Source organism: Protopterus annectens, chromosome 3.part1, assembly GCF_019279795.1.
Source record: "Protopterus annectens isolate FY-2018-M chromosome 3.part1, PAN1.0, whole genome shotgun sequence".
Lineage (NCBI taxonomy): Eukaryota > Metazoa > Chordata > Ceratodontiformes > Protopteridae > Protopterus > Protopterus annectens.
Window position 1 is genome coordinate 1,006,878,735 of NC_056732.1, and position 22,628 is coordinate 1,006,901,362.

Below are 22,628 nucleotides of genomic sequence, written 5' to 3' on the forward strand. Positions count from 1 at the left end.
AAAATTACAGCTTCCATGGGAACCAATAACATTCCAGGTTGCATCCTACATGAACTCAAGCAGGGACTTAGCACCATTATGCCCCCTTTTCAACCAAAACCTAAGTACCGGCTTCACCCCAACCTAGTGGAGGACAGTCACTGTCATCCCTTTGCACAAAGGTAGAGCCTCCACCGATCCAGAAAATTATAGACCCATCAGCCTAACCAGCCTGATCTACAAGGCCAGGGAACAGATTATCATGGGCGTCATTAACAAGGACATTGGCAACCTTCAAAACACTCAGTCCCACACAGTTTGGTTTCGTCAAGGGAGTTCACGTCTGGTAAATTTGGTTTACTTTTTTGAGACAGTCACCAAAGCCATTGGCAGTGCTGAAGACAGTGCACACCGCCTGCCTTCAATACTATTCCCCACTCAGGTGTAATAGATAAGCTCTCTCAGTTAGGCATTAATTCATATGTTACCAGTTGGGTAGCAAACTGGCTCACTGGTAGAACACACCTAGTCAAAATATGAGAAATCATTTCAAGCAGTAGACCCGTAAAGAGCAGTGTACCCCAGGGGTTGGTCTTAAGGCTTCTGTTCTTTGGGATATATTTTTCTGAGGTGCAGGCCAAAACCAGTGGGCTATGGCTGACCAAGTTTGGAGATGACTGCAAGCTCATCAGGTTCCCCTTGTGATGTGGACATCCTCCAAAAGGGTCTCACCCAAACAAATGACTGATGCCAGAAACATGACCTCAAACTGAATGCCAAAAATGCATCGTCATCCCCTTTGGGAAGAGTGACTCCCCCACAAATTATCACATTAATTACAAGCTCCTAAGCATGCAATCAGTCACGAGGGACTTGGGCACCCAGGTCGATAGCAGACTGACTTTTCACCACCTTGTTGCCTTCGTTGTATGGAAAGCTTTCTACATGGCCCAACTCATTAGTAAGGGTATTACATCTAGGGACAAGGAGGTCATAACATCCCTGTATTATTCCCTTATAAGACCTATTATCAAGTACAGTGCCCCTTTTGATATGTACCTCGCAAAGCACATGCAGCAGCTGGAGAGACCACAGAGGTTTCTCGCCAAGAGAATCCAGGGCCTCAAACATCTACCCTCCCCAGGCTAAAAGCCCTGTCCCTCTACTCTGTTTCATACAGACTCCTCAGAGGTGACCTGTGTCTGGCATAAAAAACAATCTCAGACCCTGCCTTGATGGGATTGCTGCATATCTGCAGGTCAAGCTCCACTTGAGTAACCTGCATGTGCGACATCAGTAGGACTTGTTGGTAGGACATATTTGTGTCCTGGAGGCTCCCCCTTCTGTGGAATAGACTCCCCCTCCACGTCAAGCAGAGTACCCCATTAACCCTTATTAAACGCAACATGGATAACTGGATGGGGAACAGAAAGTGCACCCCTGGGATTCCACCTTTGTCCCTGCTGGACAGGGACAATGGGTGCTGACTTGTCGGAACATGGGCTAAATTCTTGGCTACGCTTGTAAGGACAGCAGGACCAATAGCATAGTAACGTCCTATGATCTCAGCAAGCAGTTCTACTTTGTTAGTCTGCTTCACTTGAAATAAGCAGTATTTTGACTGTGTGTAATGTGTATTGTTGTTTCTCTCACATCCAGTGCACTTTTTCTGTAAATCACTGGTTCCAGCATTGAGGTTTACTGACTTAACTGGAGAAGTATTTGAAAAGGACTGCAAAACATTTTTATTACATTTTAGTTACTTGTTTGTGTCTTGAGTACTTTTTATTTCAGCACAGGATCTCTAATCATTTGCACAAAGCTAGATTTATTCATAAGTCACTTTTAAAAGATATATTGTCTTGGCTAATTTTTGTGAAAACGATTGGAATGCTTTGTTTTTTGTTTGCTAACTCGCATTATATTTATTTTGTGTTGTAGACTCAGGTGGGCGATTTTCTTGGAGAAAATGAGAAGTTTAACAAAGAAGTAATGTATGCCTATGTGGACCAGCTGGACTTCTCAGGGAAAGATTTTGTTTCAGCTCTCCGCATGTTTCTAGAGGGATTTCGTCTTCCAGGTGAAGCTCAAAAAATTGATAGGCTTATGGAAAAGTTTGCAGCAAGATATTTGGAATGCAATCAAGGGTAAGGCAATGATATTTGAGTTTTCCATTTTTGAGGCTACAGAGATTGGACTGTTAATTGTAACTGACTTGTTTTTATAATAATTATTTTTCAGACAGACCCTGTTTGCTAGTGCAGATACAGCTTATGTTCTTGCCTATTCAGTAATAATGTTGACAACTGATCTTCACAGCCCGCAGGTAAGTTATATGGACCAGTTATTGTGCAGAATAACTTTCTGAAGTCTGTAAAAGTTACTGAGAAGCATAGAACTGGTAACTCAGGAACCATTATGTGCTTGACTGTGCGGAGGCCTAGAAGATTCAACTTATCCATGTGCAGCATGTATGCAAACAGCATAGTGTCAGTGTATATTTATGGAATACTGACTGAAAGTGCTTTTAGAAGTGTGTTAGGTACACCTCTGCTTTCAGCAGGAAGCTCCACTACAGACTGTTGTATGATTTAATCTATTACAACACCTTTATCATTCATTTTGCTTGTTTTACTTTCTGTCTTATTTGTGTACATGTTTGTGAATGTGTGTAATATTTTTTTCTTTGAGTCTGGAATGGTTAGGAAGTTAGTAGATCATTTTGCTGCTATTTAATTTGCTTCACTTTCTTAAAAGATTTTTATGATCTGAATAGTTTTAATTGCCACTGATTTTCTTTCCCTTCTCTTCAGAGCCATCTACCTCTCTTCATTTTCCATTTCTTTGAATAAGACACTGCAGTAGTAAATCTCATAATTTTTGTTGGTCACCAGTGAAACTGATTTGATTTCAGACATCCTTTTCTATAACAAACTGCATCCCCTCTGTAGGCCATTGCTGGCTCGTCCATGCAAGTTATTTTAGGCAGGTTTAGATTAGTTGTGGTTCTTCTTGCTGCTTCAGAACTGTTAGTCACTCATCTGTGTTTTCTGGGTTGTTAATGTATCCCTGGTCTTCAGGGGTCTATAATTTCTTAACAAATTTTTGAGGGATTAGTTCTTCATTCAAGAACACATTCTCTTTTTCATCTTTTGTACATATACTGTAAAATCTCACTTAACCGGCACCTGTGGGAAGTTGTAGATGCCTGTTAAGCATAGTTTCTGGTTGCTTTTTGATTGGCTGGTATACCGGCATATAAGCCAATCAAAAACTGCAAAGCGGAGCCTCTTCTGTTCATTATGGGACAACCCACTGTTCCGCATTAAACAGAAGAGGCTTCACTTTGCGATTGTTGATTGGCTCGTATGCCGTTATACGAGCCAATCAGAAATCGCAAAGCAGAGCCACTTCTTCCAAGTCCCTTTTTGATTGGCTCTTATACTGGCATACGAGCCAGTTAGAATTGCCGATTAATTGAGGGTGCCAATTGCTTGAGTCCTGGTTAACAGAGACTCTGCTGTATGAATCGGTTAGCAAGTGTTCTTATGATAGACGGTCCAAGAAGACTTTTGTCTTCATTTTTTATGTTCAGATTATGAATTAGATAACTGTGAGAACTAACCATTTTTTTGTTAAAACCACAAGCATAAAAGACATAAGGCTTTGCGTTGGAGTAACAACTTGTCTAAATCACACCACAGGATTTAGCAGAACAAGAACTTGTCAAAATTACATCATATGAGAAAAGGAGCAGTAAAAACATTCTGAACCAGAATTTTATGAAATGGTTCTTAAACCTGAAGAAAGGGGATCACAATATTAAAAGTACAGTTACTGAATATTGAAAATGGTTTTTCTCCACTAGTTCGCCAAAATAGGTACATTCAGTAGTTCACGGTTCAGAATCATTGTAAATGATCAGAAAGGTTCACAAAAGATACTCAGCTGCATTGACTCATGCTTTATTTAAACCCAAGTTTTATGTAGCATCCTACGTTTCCACCTACATACCCCGCTGAATGATGATCTTATTACTAAGCAAGTACTGCCATATCACTGCCATGGTGTGTTGTTATGGAGCTGTCCATAGATTTTGCCATCAGACTTTGCTGAATCAGATGTTGGTGACCCATTTTAGCAGTACTATCACTAATTGTTTTGCATGTATCTTCCTTTGGTTGTGTAACAAAAAAATATTTCACAGTTTTGTGGGAAGCTGCCAGAACTAAGCTCCTTTCAGAACTAATACAGTCTCCATCCTTCTCACTACAAGCCTGTTGCAAATGTGCTAGTGAAGCTATATTATCAGCAGTTTGATCACTAACTACATTGGCTAGTGACAGGAAAGAAAAGGCAGTCATCTGCTCCATTGTCTTTGATGAAGAGAAGAATTTTATTAGGAGTAAGACTATTCAATGAGTTCTAGATTTGGATCATGGTCAGATTGATTCATTCTTTGGGGTATCCTTTGATAGATGTTAAATTTACAAAAATTGACTTTGTTGGGTAAATATTTTGAGTGGCTAACAAGTCCTGCTCCCAGAAAGTGATAATGTTTTTAGATGGGATTTCATGATATTAAATAGACAGTTAAGTAGGCTATTTCAGTAGTTAAAACTTTTCATTTTATGTCAGAATAAAATTGTTTGGCACCCAGGCACAGAACTGCCAGCTCTCTCGAAAGACAGACTGTAGAGTCAGTGTCAGATTAATTAGAGATGTTAAGTTGTCAATCTCGCCTTCATTCTTGCTTGATGGGTTCGGAGCCGATCCTCGGCTCCGACTCGGCATTTGCTAAGCTCGAGAGTCACTTTTACCAGCTCGAGGCAGCCCCATATCCCATGATGCAAGGCGGTAAGTACCCAGATCTCGTTTGCCGCTTCGGTGATGAGGTCCTCCTTTTACCAGCTCCTGGTAAGTGTTTTATATAATACTATTTTTGCCCCTTTTTCACTTTAAAACTTTATATTTAACATTTTTAGTTTATTTTAAGCCCTTTTCTGACAAAAATTTCCCTCACTCCTTAATTTTTTTAGTCAGGCCTTCTCCCCTCCCATCCCCCCCCCCTTGTTAGGGTGTGTGTGTGTGTGTGTGTGTGTGTGTGTGTGTGTGTGTGTGTGTGTGTGTGTGAGGTTAGTTATCTATAATCTTTTTGGGATAACTTGTTCTTTGGGACTGTGTTGTGTGTGTTTCTGCAACCAAGTCCAAGGAAAGGGTCTCAGGCTTTAAGAAGTGTGACTCGTGCTGTCAGAAGATGTCTCTGACAGACGGTCACACTTCTTGCTTATACTGCCTGGGACCTCTCCACCTGCAGGACTCCTGTGCGATTTGTCATTCCTTTAGCCAGAGAGTCCTGCAGGAGAGGAGAAACAAATTAATTTTAAGGGGTCTTCTTAAGCCGGAGGGCTCTCCGGCTAAGTCGGCTCCGAGCAAGACTTCCAAGTCTTCCAAGGCCCAGGCTTCTGTCTCTAAGCCTGCGGTCTCGGTTCCGACTCCTTCCGAGTCAAGATCGGCTCCGGCTGGAGCCGATCCTGGTTTGCATAAACCTTCGGCACCGATGGCTATCAGTGCCGATACTGGTTCAGCCACATCGGTGTCGGCTCCGACTGGTTCCGACCACCATGTGGCTCAGGCTTCGGTGTCGGCGCCGACCGGCTCCGACACCCTTACTTTTATGTCTGTGTCGGCTCCGGCCGGAGCCGATGCATCGAGACCTTCTGTCGGTGCCGAAAAGTCCTCGGCTCCGTCTGCATCAATGGTTTTGTCGGCTCCGATGGTTCCTTCGAGGAAGAGGTCCAGGTCTCCTTCCTTGGAACCGATACTCTCGGCTCCGGCCTCACCTCTCCTCTCGGAACGGAGCCATCGGAGCCGATCATCTAGGTCATCCAGGCTTTCTGACCATGATTTAGAGAGGGTGGTCAGTAGATTATTGAAATCACAGGCACTGGCCCAGATGCTACATAGTCCGTCTCAACAGACGACTATTAGTCCACACCCTATTGCAGTTCCTCCTTCGACTCTACCTCAGAGTTTGGAGCTGGAGTCTTCGGGAATAGTTTCTGCTATGGCTGAGGGGCAGATACCCCCCCCTTCTGCTCCCTCAGCATCTACTCTTATCTCCTGTTCGAGACCTTCCTTAGAGGGATTCGGTGGTCGGGCTTCCCTGGTCTCTTCCGAGGGGGTGAGTGGCATCGGACCCTTGTCCGACCCCACTCTTCCCCTTGGAGCCTCGGCCTTGGTGAGCTCGGCTCCGACATCTGCCTCAGAGCCTTCCCTTTCGGTGGGCCCTGGAGTTCCGCTTTCTTCGGAATGGGTTCTCTCGGACCTCCCTGGGAGGGGAGCCTTCGAGGTGATGAAGAGTGTGCTGGCCACTGGACTCAGCCAGCAGTCTGTTCCCTTAGCTCCTCCCTCTGCGGTGCCTGTCGATATCTCTGCCATCTCTCTTGCTCCCGGACCCAGAGATCCTCCGCCTCAGGTTTCCCCACTGGGAAGAACCCCCTCTTCCGAGGATTCTCCTGATCAGTCAGGGGATCCTCCGCGTAAGAGGACTTGTAAGAGGAAACACGTAGACTCCCTGAGTCTATCACTTCAGATACCGACTTAGATGAGTCGGAGGGATCCCCAAGATCCCCCTCTGAGGATGTCTCCTTTTCAGACATCCTAGAACTCCTTAAACAGAGGGGAAACTGGCCCTCCAATAATCCCTCTGAGGATGAGTCGGTATACCTAGAGGCGTTTGGATCTCGGCCCTCCACCTCCTGGGTGTCTCCGCCTTTTGACCCCCTTATGCAGGTTATTGCTCGAAAGGCTTGGGCTGCTCCTGACTCTGTAGAGCCAGTTCCTAGGAGGCCGTGTAAATTTATTACTGCCCCTTCGGATAAGCAATTCCTTACGAAAGGTGTCCCTGCTGATGCCATGGTGGTGGCGGCTGCCACTAAGAAAGAACTTGCAGATCCTTCCGTGCCTGTCCATCCTCCTAATAAGGACTCTAGGACCATGGATAGGTATGGTAAGCGGATGTTTTCTTCAGCGACCTTTGCTATGCGTTCGCTGAACTACTTATGTCACTTCACCAGACTCCAAAGGGACATCCTTAAGGAGCTAGGTGAAGTAGTACAGGATCCCACAGCTGCAGGGGCTCAAGAAAAAATTGCTTCGCAGCTAGGAACCCTTAATTCTATTGCTAACTCCTCCATGCGACTGATATCATATGCAGCAGATGGAGCGAGTAGGGCCGCAGGTACAGGTGTGGCTCTTAGACGCCAAGCCTGGATGCGGCTCTGTAATTTTGCAGATCCCTTTAAGGCGTCCTTCACAAACTCTCCCTTTGATGGGTCAGCTTTGTTTGGCCCTCAAGTGAAGGATACATTGACCAGGTGTGAGCAGGACGGCAAGACTCTTTCTGCCGTAGGGGTCCGTTTTTCCACCCCTTCTAGACCTTACCCTAAAGGACAGAAGGGTGGCAAAATGTGGTTCCACAAATCCCAAGGAGTCACGCCGGATACACGTGGTCAGTTTACCCCTAGAGGCAGAGGGGGTAATAATAACTGACGCCGCTCTAGAGGCAGAGGGGGTTCACAGAACCAGGGAAGCAGAGAGCCTCTCTCTGACAAGCCCTTCCAGCATCCCTGAGATGTTGCCCGACTGTCCATCCTTGGAGGCAGTCGGGGGAAGACTATCGCTGTACCCAGAAGCCTGGCGTTCCCTCATTCAAGACAGATGGGTACAGTCGATTATATCCGAGGGTTACAAAATTCCTTTCGAGGAAAGTCCCTTCTCTCACACAAATTCCCTTCCAGATGTACCACCCGGTCTAAGGGAAGTTGCAGATTTAGAAGTATTAAAGCTTCTACAAAAAAGAGCCATTCAGCCAGTTACAACAGACCATTCAGAGCCCGGAATCTACTCAAGATTCTTTTTGGTTCCCAAAAAGACGGGAGACTGGAGACCAATATTGGATCTCAGCAGACTCAACAAGTCTGTGAGAAAGACAAGATTCCGAATGGTCACTCTTCAGTCAATCCTGCCCTTCCTAGAGAAGGACAACTGGATGTGCTCAATAGATCTTCAGGATGCGTACTATCACATAAAAATTCACAGGCGCTCCAGAAGGTTTCTCCGCTTTCGGCTGGGGTCCAGTCATTTCCAATTCAGAGCCCTGCCCTTTGGTCTCACTACAGCCCCCAGAGTGTTCACCAAATGTATGGCAGTGGTCACGGCTCACCTGAGACGTCAAGGATTCCAGGTGTTTCCGTATCTCGACGACTGGCTCCTTTCAGCCACCACCAGGCATCAACTTCTTCAAGCCAGGGATTACACAATAAATCTTTGCACTCAATTGGGAATTTCGATCAACTACGAAGAATCCTCCTTATTGCCCTGCCAGTCTATTACTTTCATAGGCGCAAATTTAAACACTGTTCGGATGTCAGCTACCCTCACAGATCAAAGAATCTCAGACATTCAAAGTCACGTGAGGATCATCCTAGCCAGCAAGAAAGTACAAGCCAGAATGGTTCTAAAGGTGTTGGGCCTCATGGCTGCGGCCATTACCCTTCTTCCCCTGGCCCGCTTCTATATGCGCCTGCTTCAGTGGATGTTGTTCACTCAGTGGTCTTACCAACAACTTCCGATGCGTCACCAAATTTTGGTGACACAGATTTGCAAGAATCATCTTTCATGGTGGATTACTTCTCCCCAGATTCATCAAGGCAGACCCTTTGTACCCCCAGCCCCGGTAGCCACTGTCACTACGGACGCCTCCCTGATCGGGTGGGGGGGTCATTATCAGGGCAGGATGGTTCATGGGACGTGGCAACCGTTCGAATACCACCTGCACATAAATGTCCTAGAGATGAGAGCAGTGCTTTTAACGTTGCAAGCCCTCAACGACTTTCTTCCCTTGGGGACAATTGCAGTCCACACAGACAACATGTCTGTAGTATGGTATATCAACAAACAGGGCGGAACCAAGTCCTACCCCTTGTGTCGAGAAGCACTCAGACTTTGGCAATGGGCCATCTCCTCTCATCGGTTTCTGGTAGCAATGCATATCCCTGGGAAAACCAACATTTTAGCGGACAGATTGAGCAGAGCTATTCTCATGCCTCACGAGTGGTCTCTCAAACAATCTATAGTGGAGGAGATATTTCTAGAATGGGGCCGCCCATGTTGCGATCTTTTTGCTACTCCCCAAAACAGCAAATGCCCAGACTTCTTCTCTCTCTCTTCCCACTGCCAGGCCATCCCCCCAGAGACGCTCTAACCCAGGATTGGCCCCAGGGACTTCTTTATGCCTTTCCTCCCTTTTCTCTGTTTCCACAAGTACTCCAGAAAGCCACCGTTTTGAGAGCCAAAATGATTCTCATTGCTCCCTATTGGCCTCGACAGATTTGGTTTCCGTTCCTTCATCATCACCTTTTGGTGCAGCCGTGGCATCTGGACCCAGTGCCAGACCTTCTGATTCACCAATCGGGTCAGCTGCACCGGTCTATTCCTTCTCTCAACCTCACAGCATGGTTGCTCCACTTCCTTCCTTAGCCAGGCTTCCTATGATCTCTAATCCTGTTAGAGACATCATAGTAACTTCCTTAAAATCCTCTACTAGGAGGATTTATACTAGCAAATGGAAACGTTTTTCTTATTGGGCAAAAGCCAAAAATATTGATCCCTTTACTGCTCCAGTACAAGCAGTTCTGGATTTCTTAGCGGAAATCTTTCATGCGGGCTCCTCTTCCTCCACGGTCAAAGTTCAGTTGGCTGCTATCTCGAACTTTCATGTTGGGTTCGCAGATCACAACATTATGTCCCACAGGCTTTGTAGAGCCTTCTTAAAAGGAATTTTCCTCCTGAAACCTCCAATCAGGAGTCCTCCTCCTCAATGGGACCTAAATTTAGTGCTGACATCCTTGATTCTTCCTCCCTTCGAGCCAGCTGTTTCATGTTCCCTGAAATTTCTTTAATCGAAAACTTTATTCCTGGTTGCTATCACTTCGGCTAGGAGGGTATCTGAACTTCATGCTCTCTCTGTTCGCCCCCCCTATTTAGTCTTCCACAAAGACAGAGTATCATTGAGAACTAATCCGACCTTTTTGCCTAAGGTCGCTTCAAAGAGTAATTTGAATCAGGCTATTGATCTTCCTGTATTTTTCCCAAACTACTCAAACAGACCGGAACAAAAGTTACATTATCTTGATGTTCACCGCCAACTCAGATATTATTTGGACAGAACAAAACAATTCAGAAAATCCGATCAACTCTTTGTTTGTTATGCTGATAACAAAAAAGGCCTTCCTGTTTCAAAAGTGACCTTATCTAGATATCTTCTGTCATCTCCGAAATTTATCAGCTTAGGGGAAAACAGCTGTGCTTGAAACCTAAAGCGCATTCAACCAGAAGCTTAGCCACTTCCACAGCTTTTCAAGCTAGACTTCCATTAGACACTATTTGTGCAGCAGCCACTTGGGCCACTCCTCATACCTTTGTTTCTCATTACAAATTGGATTTGGCCTCCAGGGACAGAGCCAGTTTTGGCTCTACAGTTCTCAAGAGTCTGTTCCATTGAGCCACCCAGGATAGAGGTGCTAGGGACGCGGTCCCATCAAGCAAGAATGAAGGCGAGATTGACAACTTAACATTGAGAAGTTATGTACCTACCATAACGTTCCATGTTAGTTGTCTTCTCTCGCCTTCTTTCTTGCGACCCTCCCTCCTTCCCCCTGGCCTGGACAGACCTTGCTTTCTACATGGAAGAATACTTCTTAAGACCATACAGTACTGGTCCTCCAAAACCATCCTTCAGACTTTTCTCTCCTTTTTTCTTCCTTCGGGATATCTTTTATGCTAGGTGTTATTGCCTATGGACAACAAACGAGATCTGGGTACTTACCGCCTTGCATCATGGGATATGGGGCTGCCTCGAGCTGGTAAAAGTGACTCTCGAGCTTAGCAAGTGCCGAGTCGGAGCCGAGGATCGGCTCCGAACCCATCAAGCAAGAAAGAAGGCGAGAGAAGACAACTAACATGGAACGTTATGGTAGGTACATAACTTCTCATTATGTAGCAGTCTGAAAACAGAGCTTTCCTGGTATTGTTGTAAGCATGACTCACTTGTCAGAAAATGGACTTCTTTGGCTTTCCTACCCCAGGCAAGAAGTCCAGAGTGATACATTGGTAAGAGTATGTTTACCTCTGTAGATGTAGCTTTAAGAGCCATTGTGACTTTGTCATACATGGCTCAGTGCCAGAATTCAATTTTAAACCAAGTAGAAGAATCTTTTCTTTCTTTATGTGATAGTGACACAGATGACAAGCAGAAAAAAGTAGCTTCTACAGCACATAAAATAGGAGTTCATATACTGAAGTGTGCGTATACTGTAATTCTTTTTATGATATCAGTGAGGACTGCTGTAAGGCTTGCTTAGATTACAACACATTGGTACCTAGAAAATGTTAAAGCATACATTCTGGATGCATCTATGTATTCAAAATTTATGTTTGGAAAAATTTGTTGGTCACATCTAATAGACCAGCCATTCAGCATTTTTCCCACAAGCCTGCGCTTCAGTATTCAGGAAACTGCCCTTCGGCTAAAAACTGTTTTACATAAAGCAACATACCATAAGGTGATAACATTATAAAAACAATCAGGCTTTCTTCTACAACTTTTCACAGAAAGTCCTGGCAGTAGAAGAAATCTCACTGACTTATGCCCAAATTATTCATACATCCCTTTCTCTCTGCACCATTTAGGTGGCAAATTTCATCGTTTCTTTGAATAGTGGCAGAATGTTTCTTTGAGTAGTGGCAGAATGTTACCACAGACAGATGAGCTCTACAGCTGAATTCTCAGGGTTGTTGCACAGAATTTTCAATTGCTTGTATTCCACTTCTACTTCCTCAGATTACATCCCATCCGTTAAATTCAGCAGTGAAGTTGGTCCTTTACCATTTTCAAAAATAGTCAGCATATTAGGTGCCTTGCACCCAAAGTGTCAAGAAACTTTCACTTTCAGGTTCTTAGTGGTCATATGAAAGGGCAGACAAATTTGTCAGATTTCTGAATTTGTCCAGTTTAATTCCATTTGTAACTGCAAAGTAATTCAAGATGGTAACCCTAAAGTTAGTTTTTCCACTTTTGGAACAAAATTCCATTATGGTCAAGTCTCTCTGGTCATGGAAAATACAACCTTTCATGTTCAGTCAGGCTTTCACACAGGAAGTACCTTCATTTTAAAGCAACAAGCTTTTGTTTAACTTTTTTGACAACCGTAAGATCTTCTCTTGGCCAACAAACCCACTTATTCCCCGTTCGCCATGATGGGAGATGACATGGGTGGGTCATCATTTAGGCAGCCTGGCAGCTGGGGTTGTTCAGATTCAGTATTCAGCTCTTCAATTCCAGCTACCTGTAGTCCCCTGAGTGTGTACATTCTGCCGTGATCCAGTGTTAGTATTCACTGATGTTCATCATTTGAATCATTGCTACAGTAGTAGTCAAAAATCATGGAAAATAAGCCACAGGTTTATGCCAATATGACTGGACAGACTCTCAGAGCTTCAGGTGTTTTACAACTGGCTGATCTTCTTGTCACACTCCAAGCATAGGAGCAGTGCTGGATAGATAGGAGAAAGCAGCCTTTAGTTCTTTTTGCCTTGATCTAGATGTTCATTTGTCAGTATAAATTCTGAACAAGTCTGAATTTGCAGCTTACAAAGTGATAAGCACCCATTTGGGAACCTTTGGTGTAGATTAGAGTGTAGCATGTATTTGTTATATATTTAAGAAGCATGCGAGGCTGTGCGTGCACTTATAAATTCCAGATACGTGCAATCCCTAGTGCCATTTTGAAGAAGCAGCCGGTGTGTAAGCATGTATTTATCACAGCAGTTAGTTTGTATATAAGTTACATAGTCATAGTCAAATAAGCTTTACAGTAATGTGTTTGTGTAGAATAAAGCCGCTTAAACAAAACCCATGAAGACTCGTTTATTTGTGTACCAACACAAAAGCGACACGGTGTCAGAACCGGGATAGAAAAGAACAGAACATTTGGAGCCATGAGATGTAAAGGCGACAGCAAAGGTAAAACCAAGAGAAAACAGTGCGAACATAACCAGAAGGAATTAAAGGTAATGAAAAGCAACATGAATAATTTACTCGATGCAAAGCGGCAAAAAAAGGAATTACAAGGGCATAAACTGCATTATCAGGCAAGCGGAAAGCTCAAAATTTTGTTAACTAAAGAAAATAAAAAAACAAACCACAAAAACACTCCTTAGGGTAAATGTCACACTGCAAGTATAAAAAACGATAACCGTTCCAAAGACAAACTTGCAGAGCCAACAATTGCCAGAAACTCCACGTAAAGTAGAAATAAGTCTTTAATGTGTACACTGGTAAGCGCTTTTGCTTGTAACTTCCTCAGACCATCAACGAAATAACACAGTATAATTCACTTCACTGATGTACTGTAATTCAACCAATTAAAACGCGCAAGCAATTAAGGCAACTTTCAAATAAATAAAGAAACATCTCCCACATAAATAGAACAGATCATGTAAAATACACATCCTATGACCATAAAAATAGATGCATGACAATATTACAAATATATATAAAAAGATATATATAAAGTATAAATATATAAAAACAAGTGTAAATGTATAAAAAACATGAATTAGTGTAGAGCATTCTACCACATTGTTAATCTTTCATGAATAAAATGTTGAATTTAACCATTATGCAGACTCCTGGATTTCAGAAAGGGCTTTAATGAGGCTCTCTCGTTGAGGCCTCTATCTCTGTCTGGCCTAAATCTTAAAATCCATTTCACTTCCCTTCCCTTCCCTCAGTGCACTTCCTAATGTCCCCTCCTCGCACATGGGGCTTGATTGTATCTGTCACTATAAACCTGAACGTATGATCTTCTCCTGTCACTATTACATGTTTGGCAAGGGCATTAGTAGTGATTTCACCCTTATGCCATATAGATGTTCCCTAATCCTATTCCTGAATCATCCTGTTGGTCTTCCCAACATAGAAAGACCGACAGTCTTCACAGACCGCAAGATGTACCATGTGTGACGTGGCACAATCTGCCATGGAAGTGAAAATGTAACTCTGTCCTGTACCAGGATGTACAAACTTTCCACTGGAATCTATATATCTGCAGAAATTACAACATCCACAATGGTGTGTGCCCGAGCTTGACTCATGTCCAATATCATGTCTGTGAAAGGGTTGACATAAATTCCTTTTCAAATTCGGCTTGTTCTTAAACCTGAATTTCGGTGAATCGCCCACAAAAGTCCTGATATCACGGTTAGTTGTCAACACAACACACAGGATTAGGGAATATCTATATGGCATAAGGGTGAAATTCACTACTAATGCCCTTGCCAACCGTGCAATGGCGACAGGAGAAGATCATACGTTCAAGGTTTATGGTGACAGATAAAATCAAGCCCCATGTACAAGGAGGGGACAATAGGAATTGCACTGAGGGAAGGGAAGTGAAATGGATTTTAAGATTTAGGGAGGACAGAGGTAGAGGCCTCAATGAGAGAGCCTCATTAAAGCCCTTTCTGAAATCCAGGAGACTGCATATTGGTTAAATTCATAATTTTATTCATGACAGATTAACAATGTGGTAGAATGCTCTACACTAATTTCATGTTTTTTATACATTTACACTTTTGTTATATATTTACACTTTTTATATATAATTTTATATATATTTGTATTATTGTCATGCATCTATTTTTATGGTCATTGGATGTGTATTTTACATGATCGGTTCTATTTATGTGGGAGATTTTTCTTTATTTATTTGAAAGTTGCCTTAATTGCTTGCACGTTTTGATTGGTTAATTACAGTATATTAGTGAAGTGAATTATACTGTGTTATTTTGTTGATGGTCCGAGGAAGCTACAAGCGAAAGCGATAGGTTCATAGGTTGGTACTAGGCTATCTGCCTGAAGGCATTTATAAGCCTAGCCAGAATGTGTTGGCTTTCGCTGCCCCCTTAAATTAGTTCCCTGTGCCTCTGTCCAGCAGAGCCACTGAAGTGATACCCGAGGTAAACTTTCTGTTTCCCATCCACTCGTCAAGGTTTCTTTTAAAGAGCGTTAGTGAGGAGCTGTGCCTAATGTAGATTGGGATCTTGTTCCAAAGCATGGGAAGTCTCTGGGACAGGAATCTATCCCTCCAGCGCGTCCTATTTATTGTTGTGGTGAGGTTTAGATCCCTAGAGCATGTGGCTCGAGGGGATAAGGTTTTCTTAAGGGTGGAGCATGTCCATCAATTCTGGGTTGGACATGGCCTTGTATGTCAGGCAGAGATTACCTCTGAGTAGGCGGTATGCAACCGAGTACAACTGGAGTTTCTTAAGTCGAGCTGCACAGGGCATCTGTTTGAGGCTAGTGGTCCTCTTGGTGAGGTACTTCTGTGGTCTTTCCAGCTGTTGCAGGTGTCTTGTAAGGTACATCCCAAATGGGGTGTTGTACTTTATGATGGGTCTGATGAGTGATGAGTAGAGGGGCACAATGACCTCTTTTGATCTGGATGCAAACCCTTTTGTGATTAGGTGGGCCACGTAGAAGGATTTTCTAACCACTTTGGCAATGTGATTATCAAAGGTGAGATTACTATCTACTTGGGTCCCCAGATCCCTTGTTACGTCTTCCATATTTAGGGGACTACCACCTATGTGGTAGTTTGTGGGTACTTTGTTTTTTCCAAAGGGGATGACTATGCACTTTTTGGCATTTAGCTTGAGGCCATGATTTTGACACCAGGTATCCGTCTCAGTGAGACACTTTTGGAGGATGTCTGTGTCAGCCGGAGAGTCAATTATAGCCCCTAGCTTGCAGTTATCTGCGAACTTGGTCAGCCATAGTCCTCCTGTGCTTGCCTGTACTTCTGAGAAGTATATGCCAAACAGGAGGGGTCCTAGGACTGAGCCCTGGTGAACGCCACTTGTAACCGGTTTAGAGTCGGACCTAGCTCCCGCAACTCTCACCATGTGGGTTCTGTCTGTGAACCTGTTGGCAACCCATCTTGTGATGTAGGGGTTTATGTTCAGGCTAGTGAGATTGTCTATAATACCAGAATGGAGAATGGTGTCGAAGGCCTTAGTGAGGTCTAGGTAGGCTGTGTGTACCACCTTTCCCTCGTCTATAGCCTTGGTAACTGTCTCAAAGAAGTCCACCAGGTTTAGGAGGCATGATCTGCCCTTAACAAAGCCAAACTGGGAAGGGTCCAATGTTGGTGGTTCCCAATGTCTCTGTTAAGGAGTTCCATGATGATGCGCTCCATAACCTTGCAGAACAAGCTAGTCAGGCTTATAGGGCGATAGTTCCTGGGGTCTGTTGTGGTTCCACCTTTGTGGAGTGGAATAACCGTTGCTGTGCGTCACTCTATGGGTATGTAGCCTGTGGAGAGGCTGAGTTTGAACAGTGTGTTTAGGTGAGGGGTAGGTTCGTCTTTGAGTTCGTGTAGGATGCAGTCTGGGACACCGTCTGGTTCCATTGTTGCTGTGTTTTTGGCTTTGGAGAGGGCTGTTTTAACCTGAGTGTCTGTGATTTCAGTGAGTCTACATTCTTCTGGTATGGTTATGGGCCCTTTTGGGGGTGAGAGGGGGGTGACGTTTGCACTGAACCTGTCTGCCAGTATGTTGGCAATAACAGTCGGTTCAGTGTATTTTGTGCCATTCTGCACTGTCTCCAAGCAGATCTGAGCATTGTCGATTAGATTCTTGGCATAGCTAAAGAATGCCTTGAGGTTATCTTTGGAGTCCATGGCAATTTTTCTTTCAAAGCTCGCCTTGGATGATTTTATGAGGGATCGTAGTTTCTTGCTGATACTGATCAGGGATGTCTTCCCTTCTTGGGATTTTACTCTTTTCTGTACTAGTTTCCTCCTTCTATTGTATAACTTGTTTAAGGCAGGAGTTCACCAGACTGGTTTCTTTTTCTTGGAGGAGTGAGTCTTGGTTTTGCTTGGGATGGCACGATCCATGCATTCTTGTAGGTGCCCGTAGAATGCATTAGTAAAGGATTGTGCAGCTTGGACAGTGTTATCCTTCAGCATGGGGGCTTTGAAACTTTCCACCTCGGTCTTAAGTAATGTGAAGTTTGCCTTTGAAAAGTTTTTCACTGTGGTTTTCTTATCCGGGGGTGGGGGTGGAATATGGATATCCAAGGTGATTTGTTTATGGTCAGATCTAACCAGCGAGGGGTTGACCTCTGGTGTGGAACACTGGTCGCCCATGTTGGTGATGACCAGGTCCAATATGTTGTTACCTCTGGTGGGAGTGTTCACCATTTGAACCAGGGCGTCTGAGTTTATAAATTCTAGGAAAAGTTGGGCAAGGGAGTTAGTACTTGAGTAGTTCTCCCAGTTATTGTTTGGGTAATTGAAATCATCCAATTTCACTGTGGTGAAATTGTGGTGAAAGACCTTTATGTTTCCCAGTCTTTTCAGAAATGCGGAATGGGGGTCCAGGGACATGGTGGGTGATCTGTCCCAAGCTACAATTTGAATTGCAGTTTTGCCCATTGTTAGTTGCATGTGGATGATCTCTGAAGCATCGTGCTGTGCCACTAACCTGGAGGTGTGGGTATCCTTGATGAATATGGATACGCCCCCGCCTTTTGTATTTCGGTTTGGGTTTTATGGCCGAAATGTATGGTATGAGTTGTAGCCTGGTAGTGCTGGGGTGCTCTCTGGAGCCTTAAACCAGGTTTTTGTTACTGCACATATATCGATTTTCTCCATATTGAGGAGTGCCTCGAATGCGTGCATTTTAAGGTTTAGACTTCTGGCATTGAGTAGCATTACCCTCAGTTTTTTGTTACTTGTGCTATTTACGGCGGTGGGTTTGTCTTTTGAGCCTTGCCTAAAAAAGGCACTATGGGGGTGGTAAGAGCCTTGACCAGTATTCGGAAGCCTAACTGTGACAGGTGCAAGCTGTCTCTAGCGAAGCAGTGTGGCTTGTCGAGCATGTCATACTAGGCGGACAGACACTGGATCCCCTTTGAATGACACCAGAAACTTAGCCACTTGTTGAACTTGTGAATTTTTTCTTTGTACAGTGGTATCATTCTTGGTGAGGGCAGGATGCTACTTAGGGTCAGGGTCATACCGGCCTGGGCTATGTCAGCAGAAAGCTCTTCCATGTCTCTTTTCATGTAGTCCAGGGAGGTACTGCTCAGGTCATTCACACCAACATGGACAATGACAGAGTCATATTTGTACTTGTTCTGGAGTGACCTGAGTGCTTGTGTTATGTGGCGGATCCTGGCACCCGACAGGCAGCTAACAGTAACCTTCTCCTTATTCAGCCTAGTGAGTGGGACGTCAGTGTGACTGACTATAGAGTCACCTATTACTAGTATGTTGGGTATGTTATTTTGCCTTAAGGGCTGTGATTGCATGGCACACTGGTTTTATGAAGTATGTGTTTCATGGTTTGTGTTGGGGGGGGGTGGAGGTTGCTTGGATGTTTGTTTTGGAGGTCTCTGTTGGTTTTGCAGATTTTTATGTAGAGCCTCCGAGTATGTTTTCATGTGTTTGTGTGTTTTTTTGCAAGTGCTGGTTTAATGGGTCTGTGTAAGACTGGTGGTGTGATGCAAGTATTTTCCTTCTCCTCTTGACTGTCTGATCCAGTCTTGGGTTGAGAGAGCTTAGCCTCTAGTTTGGCTGTATAACTGCATCTCTCACATGTATTAGTGTTTGGTGGTAGGAGGGGGTTGTCTGTGTACATGAGGCAGTTGTAACATTGCCTCAAAATTCCCAGATTCACCAGTTGGACTGGAGAGTACACCTGAAACTGCCCTTTGGACATGCCTGGATAGGTGAACTGTTTTACTGGATGGTAAGGTCGAATAGAGAGCCTTGTCCTTCTGTACAGTACAGGAGGGCCTAGGGTGCTAGGGTTTATAAGTGCTTGCTATAAGTTTTGAGCAAGTGCCAGGCTGAGAAATGAATGGCTTGAGTGCTTAAGTTGAAAGTTTGTCTAGTTCCAAGGGAAAAATTGAAGAGGAGACTTTGTGGAGCTGGGAATAGTTTTACCCTAGCTAACTGGCGCTGCCCGGCGAGCAAAACCGGGCAAATACGGTATTTATAGCAGGGAAAAGAAAGAGAGAGAAATTATCCCAAAATGGCCAATAAACTACTAATTTCTGGGCTGAAACCACTCCTTCAGGGACAGATAGGCTGCTCAAAGCTCCCCTCTCTGACAGGTGAACAGAGAAACTTCCTTCTCCCCAAGTAAGGTATGGGCAAGATGTATAACACAGCCCTGAATTCAGTACTAACCTGAAAACTGGACTATACTAGCTTAGAAAGGCGGGAAGCAAGTATATATATATATATATATATATATATATATATATATATATATATGTTTTTTTTTTTTCGTTTTGTTTTTCAGAAAATAAAGCAGACACACTCAAAAAAACAGCTGTTATGTGATCCTATCTTGCCTACATTCTGACTGATGGGTTCGGAGCCGATCCCTCGGCTCCGACTCGGCACGCTTATGCCAAAGAGCGAAGTCTCTTATTGGCTGAGCTTACTATATCCCAGGATGCACCACTACCAGTCCTCCAGATCTCGTTTGCCGCTCACTAGCAAAGACGTGGTCTCGAGCTGGCTGAGCTAAGTAGTGTCTTTTCACTAACTTTTTCTGTCAGAAAATTGCTATTTCTTTAACAAAAAGCTGTTTTAACAGCTACTCTGTGCTTTTGTGTGTGTTTTGAAAATTTTTGTGGAAAATTTGTGTGTGATTGGTGTTTGTTCTGGCTACAGGCCCCTTGATCTGTAGGGCCTTCCCTGTCAGTCAATCCCTTTTGAACCTTTAGGGGTTCTTGGATTCCCTTAGATATATTCACTGTTGTATGTCTTCAGTTGGCTTTAATTTAATTGCGGGCTGTCATTCTTAACGGCAAGTTAATCTTTGTAGTGTCAGTCTATTTCAAAAGAGTTTTGTCTGTGAGAGAGTTACTGAGTTCTACTTATAATGTCTCAGGCTCCTAGGCCTTGGAGCTTTAAGAAGTGCACTAAAGGTAGTTTTAAAATGTCTAGCACGGATGACCACTCTCTCTGTGTATATTGTTTGGGCCAAGCATTTGCAGGAGTCCTGCAGCGTGTGTCACGCTTTTTCCTCGAGGGTCCTCCAAGAGAGGAAAAATAAACTTATATTGAAAGGCCTTATAAAACCCTCTTTTGAAGAGGCTTTAGCATCCTCTCCTTCTCCTGCTAAAAGAAAAGGCGTCGGCTCCGACCAGTCCGTCGGACCCGACCGCCAAAAGACATAGGCAGGCTTCTCCTTCGGCTCCAAGGACTTTGGAGCCGAGGGTGGAACGGTCTGCCTCGATGCCTCCAGTCTCGACTCCTCTGGCTTCGGAGCCGATGGCTGGGGCATCGAGGCGGAGTCACCTTCATCGGCTCCACTGATCTCGGAGCCGATGAAGGTTGTCCGCTCAGACACTTCCTCCTCGGCGCCTAAGTCCTCCTCGGCACCGATGGAAACTGGTTTGTGCATTCCTTCGGCGCCGATAGTTATCGAGTCGCCTCGGAGCCGGTCCCCTAGCCCCTTGGGGCCGTTGGAGAGGCCAACTCGAACCCGTTCGGTCTCCTCTAGGTCATCGAGGATGTCAGATTCGGACATAGACAGGGTGCTCCAAAGACTGTTCCAGTCCCCAGTCTTTCAAAATTTGTTTGGCTCCAACCCAATTGGTTTCGGAGCCGATAGCCCATTCCATTGCCATTCCTCCTCCGACCGCTTCGGCTCCGTCGGAGCAGGTGCTGTTGGAGCTGGTGGAGATCCTAGGGTCGGCTCCGACCCTTACTCCAACCCCGGCCTTCGGGTCCGAGTTTGGCACACGGACTTCTTCGGCCGGACCCGGGGGTGACGTTTCGGGACCAATGCTGTCGGTTCCGAGCCTCCCTCTCGGTGCTTCGGCTGCGGGACTTCCGTCTGCTATCATGGCTCCGGGGACCGGACACTCCCAGGATTCTGGGGGTCTGGCTTTCAGAGCTATGAGGAGTGCCTTGGCCAAGTCTTCTTCCGCCATCTCTACGGCTTTACCGGCACCTTCCCTAGGCATGGAGACTGGGTCTTTGGCAGTTCCCCTGTCCCTAGGCAGCGGAGCCCCGGGGCCTGAGGTTACCCCCACTGGGGGTTCCCCTCCTCCTGAGGGTTCTTCGGAGTTGTCTTCAGAGGAGCCCCCAAGGAAGAGATTGTGCAAGAGGAAGCACGTGGACTCCCCCGAGTCTCTTACATCGGACACTGATCTTGATGATGCGGAGGGGTCCCCAAAGTCGTCCTCGGATGATGTCTCATTCGCAGACATTTTAGAGATCCTTAAGCAGGCGGCTGGATATCCAAACCCCCCTCTGCTGATGAGTCAGTGCTTCTCAAGGCCTTTGGGGCTCAGCCCTCCGCCTCCTGGGTGTCTCCGCCCTTCGACGAGCTCCTGGATTTGGTTTGTCGAAGGGCGTGGGAACATCCAGATACTGTGGAACCAGTGCCTTCTCGCCCTAACAAATTTTTGTCTGCCCCACCCGAGAAGGAGTTCTTGAAAGGCCTGGCTGTAGATGCCATGGTGGTGGCATCTGCTACACAACAGGGCGTGGCAGAGGCTTCATCGTCCGTCCATCCTCCTAATAAGGAGTCTAGAAGCATGGACCAGTGCGGAAGCGCACCCTGACTTCAGCGGCCTTTACTCTAAGGTCCCTGAATTATTTGGCACATTTTACCAGGCTACAGAGGGATCTGGTCAAGGAGCTGTCAGATTCCCTCTCAGGTAACCTACCTGAGCAGCTAGCCCAGTTGGTTAGCTCTCAGTTGGCTATCCTTACCTCGATTTCTAACTCGTCCATGAGGCTCATTTCATATGTGGCGAAGGCGGCAGAGCGGCAGGCACAGGCGTAGCTCTCGGAGACAAGCCTGGCTCCGTTTGTGTCATTCGCAGAGGCCTTCAAGTCTTCCTTCACGACGCTCCCTTTGATGGGTCCTCTTTGTTTGGACCTAAGGTAAAAGACACTCTTACCCGCTGTGAGCAAGAGGGAAAAACTTTATCTGCCGTAGGTGCACATTATTCCACTCCCTTTCGGCCTTATCCCAAGGCTAAAAGAGGAGGGAAGATGTGGTTCCGCAAATCACAGAAGTTTTTTCCTCAACAGCAGGAAGATTCCCCTTCCAGAGGCAGAGGACGGGGAAATTTTTCTGGGAGACGCCGTCCCAGAGGCGGCAGAGGGCCTCGCAATTCTGGAGACCGCAAGTCCTTTCGTGGCTCTTCAGCCTCCCACACTTCATGAGGGATTGCCCGGCTGTGCTGCTCCGGAGCCAGTCGGGTGCCGTTTTGCCAAGCACCTAAAAGCCTGGGAGTCTATCACTCAGGACAGATGGGTGCTTTGGATTATTGCCGGAGGTTACACCATTCCCTTCACACACTCACCCCCACTGTCCAAAAAAATCCCGGACCCACCACCCAGTCAAAGGGAAATTGCAGCCGCAGAAGTTTCAAAGCTGCTAGAAAAAGGAGTCATCCAACCGGTCCCCACAGACCAGATCGGATCTGGAAATTACTCAAGGTTCTTTTTAGTGCCAAAAAAGACAGGGGACCTGAGACCAAT

The 22,628-nt window shown here is 45.2% G+C and overlaps 1 protein-coding gene across 2 annotated transcripts in view; it reads left to right on the top strand.

The window, feature by feature from the left end:
* Positions 1-22,628, top strand: part of ARFGEF1 (ADP ribosylation factor guanine nucleotide exchange factor 1) — a 4,299,619-nt gene that overhangs the window by 1,690,035 nt on the left and 2,586,956 nt on the right. For both annotated transcript variants that reach the window (XM_044067163.1, XR_006364243.1), the window contains exons 16-17: positions 1,921-2,126; positions 2,221-2,305. In XM_044067163.1, the coding sequence (XP_043923098.1) occupies positions 1,921-2,126; positions 2,221-2,305 (291 nt within the window). The remainder of the gene's footprint in view (positions 1-1,920; positions 2,127-2,220; positions 2,306-22,628) is intronic.